We start from the raw sequence: 9,029 nt of genomic DNA, 5'->3' as shown, positions 1-9,029 counted from the left end.
ACCTCATTTTGCTTTTTATACTGAAGATAGTAAGCTCACTAAAGGATACCGTGTGTTTGACTCATCTGCCTTTGCTCTACAGTACAAAATAACGAACTTTGAAGAATAGATGGTGCTCAGCTGCCAGGAAAACCCAGGACACCTCTGAGCAGTGAACCCAAGGAGAGCGCCATTGTCCTCTTGGACAAAAACCCCAGGGACACTGAGGCATCTGCAAATACTCCCCATCCCCACAGCAGCCACAGATGACACTCACTAGTCACACACAGGGTCACACATAATCATGGTACCTGTGGGAGTGCCAGAGATCCAATGGCAATGGTGGAAGCAAGACCATATCCATCAGTGGGGGAGGAATGAGGCAAGGGGGAGGTGACAAAGTACTTCCCCATGTCCACAATCGTTCATCTCTCATAGGTGTTTTCCCTTGTGGGACTTTGTTTATCGTTATAACAGCAAGAATTAGCCTTTCTGTCCATATTGCAAATAAGGACAGCTGGGAAGGAAGTGCTACATCTAATCGCCCCCATTTTCTTTTCAACTTACCAACCAACCATATGTGGTCTAGACAACTTCGCCCCCTGCTTTGAGTGTGTACTACAAGCATGGTGTCACTCAGGAGATGGGCACTTTTGTCTCTGCCCTCTATAGACAGCAGAGAGGGTTAAGTGTGTTCCAGACCTCTCATATCCAAAGCAACTTCTTTTTTTGGATATCAATATAGTTTTTATTGAATTGTAACATCTCAAATGTAAAGTTACTGTGAAAAAATATTATTCTAAATGTCTTGGTGTAGATTCGGGTAACCCAAAGCAACTTCTTGATAACTAATGAGAAGCCTTGTTGCCTGGGGAAGCCTTGTGAAGGTTCCTCATCTGTATATGGAGATAATGGACCATTTTCTTGTTCACAGGATAGTTATAACTTAAAAGAAATAGGAGTAAATGTTGCTGTCCTGGGACAAAGTAAACCCAAAGTAAATCCTATTGAATTATTGATACTTTAAAATAGCATCACCTGTAAAGCCAGCCTCTGGAAGAAGGGATATAAGAAACTGGACTGACTGAAACCCAGTGGCCTAAGGGCAACACTGTTAAAACTATTTGATGACACTTCTTTTCCTTTTTTTAAATTTAAATTAGAAACAAACTTGTTTTACATCTCAGTTTCAGTTCCCTCCCCCTCCCCTGCCCCCCACTGACCCTCTGTCCCATCCCTTTCTTCTCCCCAGGAGGGATGAGGCCTTCCACGGGGGATCTTTACGGTCTGTTATATCATTTGGAGCAGGGCCTAGGCCCTCCCCATGTGTCTAGGCTGAGAGAGTATCCCTCTATGTGGAGTGGGCTCCCAAAGTCCTTTGGTGTACTAGGGATGAATACTGATCCACTACCAGAGGCCCCATAGATTAACCAGACCTCCAAACAGACATCCACATTCAGGGGATCTGGATCAGTCCTATGCTGGTTTCCCAACTATCAGTCTGGAGTCCATGAGCTCCCCCTTGTTCAGGTCAGCTGATTCTGTGGGTTTCCCCAGCCTGGTCTTGACTCCTTTGCTTTGATAACACTTTTTAACATATGGTGAATAAAATGTATTCAAAACCATCATATCAGGTATAGGGACAGCTCCAATGAGATTATGTAAGAGGAGAGAGAGACCAGACATGACTCCAAATGTTACATGAGAAAATGGGAAGCCATGGAGGAGACTGTTAGGATCAAAGCACATGTATACATATATGAAAGTGTCATAATGAGATCCATTGCTGATGGCGTGAATGTTTAATGTTCACGGCCTCATGCTCTGGGCAGCTGATTCCCAGCTGATGATTTGCTTTGTCATGTAGCCTTTCAGGGATGGTTCATGGGAGTCCACCCTTAACTCTTGCCTGTTTTCTGATTCCTGGTTCAAGTAGTTGTAGAAGCCCTTGCTGCACACTCCACCACCACGGAGCTTCACCGCTCTCTCCCTGCCATGACGGACTGTGTCCTAAATAAATCTGTGCACTCTTGCACTTCTTTTGTTAGAAATTTTGTCAGTGATGAGAAAATAACTCTACCACTTTATAAATGTCAGGTAATCAGAACTAAAGAAAAAGGGACGTTCCATGGGCAAAGAACTGAGTGGGGAAGTAAATGAATAAAAAATGAGTAAGCAGAAATGCCAGAAGTCAGTGGGTTCTGGCTCTGCTCAGCAACAGGATCTTTGCTAAACACAGGTCAGGTGGCAGGACAATACCTGAGTAACGGGGCAAAAGGAAGAACCACACTAGATATCAGGACCGATCCGTTGTTGATGGCAGGACATTCTCGCTAAACTAAATGTGATTCTTCTAAAACTAGCTTTCACAGGCCTGGGCCGAGACTCAGGGAACTGCCTAAAACTCTGCCAGTGTAAGACCTAAGTGCTCTGACACACATACTGGAGTAAGCATGACTCCAGAAAGAAGGGGCTACTCTTTTCCATTCCATCTCCATGCATTCCTTTGTCCGTGCTGCCATTTGTAAGATGGGAAAGGGACCAGCTCCTAGTAGTTAAGCAAATTCTGCTGAGATTTGCACCCAGGGTGAACTGTGATTTCAGAGTCCTGGGTTGTGGCAAGAGCAGGGTATAGCACCATGCCTTCCTCTCCCTTTGAATGCCCAATGTGGGCAAGAAGAAATGGAGCTGGGAGTCAGGCAACTGTCCTAGCAAGTCTCATCCGTTGACTATCAGCTGATGTTGGGAGTTTGGTCAGAGGGACAAACAGGTCCTCAGGTGCCTTTAAGCTGCTGTGGAGTAGCACTCTGTTGGAAAATGTCAAAGTCTTAACAAGCAAGCAGTTTCAGAAGGAACTCCCATGTGGAAGTAAGGGAAGGCAGAAAAATGGGCAGTCAGCTAGAGTCACACTGTCTACCAGGCTGGACACAGGGTCTGATCCTCACACTCAGGGACACAGTAATCTCTAGGCTTACATTCTCCAGAGTACAGGAAATAAAACTCAAGACAGGAGTCACCAAGGCCACTAACTGAGGACTTGTATGGAGAATGTTCCTTTTTAAAGTCTCTGTGCAATATTTTAATCACTCACTTCTTTCTCCGGACATAATGAGTAAGTTGGAAGAAGCTTTCTGGGAGAGTACTCTCCGACTCTTCTGCCAAGCCATGCTCCCCACAAGCATGAATGGAAGAAAGAGCAGATGGCCTCTCCCTGAGAGTTGGTCAGGTATACATGTCTTATATAATATGGGTCCTCTTCCCTTATGAATACACACACACATATGCACATATGTGCATGCCTGTGCACATACACATACACACATCAAAAAGTGCTTGGGTGGATGGATGGATGAATGGATGGATGGATGGATGGATGGATGGATGGATGGATGGATGGATGGGTGGGTGGATGGATGACATCATTCCCTTATATTTCATTTACTTGGCATGCCATCAACACCTTGACTTCTAGCTTCCTGATCTTCTCAAAAGTATTTAGAAATTTCCCAAAAGAACTTTGTAAAAGACCCAGCTTTCTCAGTTAAGTAGATGAACACTGCTCCGACTCAAGCTAGGGAAGCAAGATGGTCTCCAATACACCTTTCTTCTCTTTTTGTTCAAGGGGATAAGACTGTTTATCAGAATCAGAGCCACTACTCCACTCTGGGAGTCCCTGGGGTCTGCTCACTACATCCACATCAAGAAACTCTTCGGGATTATATATATATTGAGTTAGACATAGTGTCCCTATGAGTTTCTACTTTTGACTCAAAGGTATTTTTCCCCCTAAGGAAATTCTTGTTTGTCAAGAAACTAGTCCCCCATGAAAGTCAGGAGTGGTGGTAGCAAGATTGCACCTGGTTTTTCTTTATTTGGTCAGTCAACATTCATGAAACATTATCTTGTTCCAGTCATGGTTACAAGCAAGGAAACCCCATCTGGTGTAGTACATGCACAAATAAAGCTTCATGACAGGTTTACTGAGGAACACAGATGGAGAGCATCTGGCTTGATATGGAGAGACAAAACATGAGACGAATCTGGAAGGACCCAAATGACAAGGAAGAGAAAGTTTTAAACAGGGTCATGGGTTGTGCAGAAGCACAGAAGCCAGAAAGAATGTGCATTTATGGAGCTACAAGCGGCTGGGAAAGGCTGAAACATAGGAGAGGAGAGGAGGACCTGGGAGCCCACTGTAGGCTTTGTACACCATGTACATGTTTAGAGCTGATCACACGAGAGATGGGAAACCGAGGTGGATTTTAAGCAAGAGATTAGTGGCCTTGAATCTGCTTGTTTGATATAGCTCTAAGGCTGTGTGGAGAGTAGATGAGGTTTCCATAGCAACCAAGGGATTCAAGTAGCATATGATTTAAATAGCTATGGTGCAAAGGGAGACAACCTTGTAATACAATGCAGTAGTAAGTAGGCATGGGAAGAAGTCTACCTGCACAAAAGAACAGCTTAATCCATGGATGGTAGGTTTGGGATGGATGGGTAAATCCTGGGGGTGGCAGTGATTTGGAGAACAAATTTTCTGGTTGAAATAAGTTTTCCAGTGAAAGAGGATGTGAGGCATGGAGAATGGAGATCTTCCACTTTTTATTCTTAGCATATAAGCTATACTTTCATAGCTACTTAACACTTTTCTATTTTAAATGAAAATGACTGTATATAAACAAAAGCTTAATAAGGGTCATTTTTTTTGGTTTTGTCCAATGTTTTATTGAGTGTAGACATCTGGAGCACTGTAAAACATGCATTATCTGTAGATTCAAAAAGGAGCAAGCCACATTGTCTTCACTGTCAAATGTGAAGGCTTGGCATACATGATGGAGATTAATGAAGTATCATGAGAGCAATATGGTTCTTGAAAAGCTTCTACAATTTCAAGTAGGGTCTTAATCACGTGAAAAGCAAAGCTGTTCACGTTTAGTAACTTGCATTTCATTGAAGGTACACAGTATTTTATAATTTAAAAACAAATAAAAATAATTTGTAGAAGATTCCCACTCCTAACTTTGTCTCTTTAGACTTCAGAAACTTTAATTTAAAAAATGAAACCCCAAAACCCAATAGATACATTTTAGAAGTTGTACATTTATCTGAGAGATAACTAAAATTTATTTCTTTTTTGGTTGCTGAGGTGTATTAAATTTGAAGAAGATAATATCTCCATCTTCAACAATATAATTTCTGCCTTGTTGTCTGTATTTCCCAGCAGCCTTGACTGCATTTTCCGAGCCCTCCTCTTTAAAATCCTCATATTTCATTATTTCAGCCATAATGAATCCCTTTTCAAAGTCTGTGTGAATCTTTCCTGCAGCCTGAGGAGCCTTCGTTCCTTTCCTGATGGTCCACGCACGCACTTCATCTGGGCCTGCAGTGAAAAAGTATTCTAGTTGGAGTGCTGCAAACCCAGCCTTAATGATCTTTGGCAAAGCACTTTGTGTCATGTTCGCTTCCAGATACTTCTGTCTCTCCTCGGCACTCAATTCTTGCAACTTGAGTTCCAAGGCCCCACTAAAAGGAATGACCAAGGCACCTGGGTCATACTTGTCCACCCACTCTTTAATTTTTATCAACTATTTGTTTTTCTTTCTTATATAGTCTTTTTCAGAAAGATTAACCAAGTACACCATTGGTTTTGAAGTCAAAAATAAGTGTTTATTCAACACTTCAATCTCTTTGTCATTCTAATCGTGATAGAAGCGTACAGGTTTCTTCTGATCTATAACCCAGGATTTGACTTTGCACATTATATCATATTCAGGCTTTAGTTTCTTATCTCCTCCTCTCACAGCCACCTTCTCTAGCTTATCTATAATGGGTCCAATCATTTCCTCATCCTTTAGCTGAAGCTCTTCATGAATTATTTCTATATCTCGAATAGGGTCTACACTTCCTTCAACATGCGTGATATCATCATCTTCAAAAGCCCGTGTTAGATGAAAAATCCCATCACAGGCACTAATATGAGATAAAAAGGCATTCCCCAAGCCCTGCCCATTGTGAGCTCCTTTCACAAGACCAGCAATATCCACTACATTTAGGAAAGCAGGAATCTTGCTTGCTGGCTTGTGACACTGGCAAAGGAAGTCAAACCTCTCATCTGGCACAGGCACTCTACTCTCATTAGGGTCGATAGTGCAGAATGGGAAGTTCTCTGCCGAAGCCTGACTATTGGTTAATACATTGAAGAAGGTAGACTTCCCAACATTTGGCAATCCTACAATACCAATCTTCAGTGAGGTTCCAAATCTTCCAATGATTGGGGGTGGTTTAATTCCATCTCCTCCCTTTTTGGGGGGCATCGTGCAAAGGGTCGACGATCGCACCGGGTACAGGGCTGCAAACGCTCAATAAGGGTCATTTTTAATCACTACTAATGTTGATATTTCTTTCCTGGACCATTATGCCAAGCATTACAACATATGAAAAAAGTATGTTTTTAAGAATGGGCCCTAAGAATGGGCCCTGGGTGACTATCTCACTGATGTCCATGAGATATTGGTAGATTGTCTAAACCTCTAATGTTGGGTAAAGAAAAGAACTCCAGTTAAGGGCCTGTTGAATTCTAGGCTCTCTATCCATAATCTTAGAGTCTTGTCTCCACCGGAAGGATTAGCACCTGCCCACCACCAGACTCCTTTATTCCATACTGCTCAGTCATTAGGGACATCAGCCACCCAAAATCTAGTCTTCAACTTCATCAAGACACCTACAAATTCTATGTGTCCTTGATGAAAACTTTCTCTCCTTCGAGCTAGAAAACTCTGTTCCAGCCAAGGAGGAAGGAACTGGAGAAGTGAAATTAACAGTGTCCTGGAGTAAAATGGCCAAATCACTTCCCATGATGTAATAACCAGAGAGATGAAAATAAATAAACCAGATACATTAGAAATATTTTATCACACATGTGAGGGCTGCAGGTCCATACAAAATATTATTCCGAAGACAAAAACTCTAAAGAGATTTTTTAACACAGAAGAGGAAAAACAAAAAGACAAAGGAAATCCATAAACAAGGTTGCCAATCACAGGTAAGGAAGTGAAGCGGAATAAGGAAGAAACTCAGAAAAGGGAAGGAAGACAACTGACAACTAGTTTGGAAAGTCCCAGTGTTGCCCCGAGAGACAAATAAAGAAATGTGAATTCACACAGCATATCATCCACTAAAAGGCAAGGGGGAAAGGCATGGACTGGAGTCCACCCCAGTGTTAAAAACACTATGTAGAAATATGTATACGGAATTTCTGAGCTGTATATATCTACCCAATAATGCTGTTTGGAATATAATTAGATCTTTGAGAAAGGAGTTCAGAGATGGGCCTGTGTAGACAGGAGGAAGGGGCAGTAAGTGAACAGAGCAATTAACAGTGCAGTAGAGCGGTCCTAGACAATATTTAGAAGTCATTATGGAGACTGAGATGATGCAGGCAGAAATGTCTGATACCCTAGGTGCTTCATAAGAGACATTTAAAAAAACCTGTTGTTTTCAGTTTGCATTCAAGAAAAAATGCTACAATATAATAGTATAGACAGAGACTGCAACCTAAAATAAGCAGACAAATCCACTGAAATCCAAGGGGGGCTGCAGGTATCCAGGCAGAGGCGCAAACCACAAAGAGGTGAGAATGAAAATTCAGTTCAGATTGACTTCATCAACCTGGACCAGACTCTGAAGTCTGATGCCAAGTGGTTCATTGCCAGATGTTTAAAACAGTACAATCTGGGGGGAAAGTTTCCTATAATATAATCCCCACTGCACAAGGAGGCATAATTACATCAAAACTCAACTCAGGGTAAATGTCATTTCTTCCAAGAAGGTGGCTTCTAGAGATAGGTTACCTGTACTAGCTTAAGGGCCTAAGGAAGCGCCTGGCCTGATCTTGGTCATACAGATAGCACAGAGGTCATTTGGGCTATTAGCCACCTCTGGGCCTGGCTGTGGGAGCCTCTGGCTATACAGATAATATACAGATCATTAGAAGATTAGGTATGGCCAGTCCTGGTTGTGGGAGCTTGGGGAGCCTCTGGCTACAAGGGTCTTTTAGATTACTAGCCACCTCTGGTTCTGGTAGTAGGGCCTTCATGTGGCATGGCCCAACAGATAACACAGATCACCAGGCTGATAATCACCTCCAATCCCCATGTTTCTGAATGGAAGAAAAGGTTTTACATTCATTCCTTTGAGGAGACAATCCTGTGTGCTTAACATTCCTGGTTTCCCTGGAGATCTGGGGGTTTAAGGAACCTTTGTGCTGTGCTCCCCACAGAAGCCCATTAAATTATGTATAACTTCTGACTGCTTTTCTGAAGCAATAGCAGAACTGAGCCATTGTACCCAAAACAAAACCTATCTGCTCTTTTAGAAAACATTAGCAGGTCCCAGATAGGTGACTGCTCTTGCAGAGGACCCAGATTCATTTCCAGAGCTCACATGGTGGCTCATAACTGTCTGCAACTCCACTCAAAAATCTGATGTTCTCTTCTGACCTACAGAGGTACCAGGAATGTAAGTGGTGTGCATGCATACATGCAGGCAAAACATTCACACACATTGAAAATAAATAAATCTTTTTGTAACAGGTATTTCAGGAACCCTCGAACAAGAAGTAGCATATCCCCTTGTTCATGGCATTTCTCGCCCATAGTAAAAAAGGAAATTGAGCAGAAAGTCATGCATTTACCTACCTAGAGCTCTTTCTGCTAGATATAAAGCGAAACCAAGCTTCCAATGGGCTCTCATAGGTATAATAACAGCTCATTCATCAAGAGAAAGATGTCGGGGACCATATATTACAAGGCTCATGTATTAGCTCCTTTATTTACGTTCTAGATAAGGAGGAAAAGAGCATCTTCACTGGAACCTGTATGCATCTTTTCTGAGATGTTGGGTCCAAAACAGGGAGTAGGCTAACTGGAGAAGATGTCCTGAGAGGAAGGCAGAGGCCTTGAAACTGAAGATCATGGATGGACATGGTGACGCATACCCATAATCCAAGCACTCAAGAGGCTGAGACAAAGGACCTAGAATTCAAGAGCATA

At 42.5% G+C, this 9,029-nt stretch overlaps 1 protein-coding gene across 1 annotated transcript; it reads right to left on the bottom strand.

Annotated features, from left to right (window-relative positions):
- Positions 1-4,678: 4,678 nt before the first annotated feature.
- Positions 4,679-6,345, bottom strand: LOC121140516 (obg-like ATPase 1). The gene has a single exon (XM_040746276.1). It carries the CDS (start codon positions 6,291-6,293, stop codon positions 5,676-5,678), a length of 618 nt encoding a protein of 205 aa, XP_040602210.1. The 5' UTR covers positions 6,294-6,345; the 3' UTR covers positions 4,679-5,675.
- Between the last annotated feature and the right edge of the window lie 2,684 nt (positions 6,346-9,029).

This window comes from Mesocricetus auratus, unplaced genomic scaffold (genome assembly GCF_017639785.1).
Source record: "Mesocricetus auratus isolate SY011 unplaced genomic scaffold, BCM_Maur_2.0 Super-Scaffold_100004, whole genome shotgun sequence".
Lineage (NCBI taxonomy): Eukaryota > Metazoa > Chordata > Mammalia > Rodentia > Cricetidae > Mesocricetus > Mesocricetus auratus.
The sequence above is the reverse complement of the archived record's forward strand: the minus strand, read 5'-3'. Positions and strand labels throughout refer to the sequence as shown.

Bases quoted from the DNA above. Each gene is read 5' to 3' on its own strand.
- LOC121140516 (XM_040746276.1), bottom strand. From the start codon at position 6,293: ATGCCCCCCAAAAAGGGAGGAGATGGAATTAAACCACCCCCAATCATT.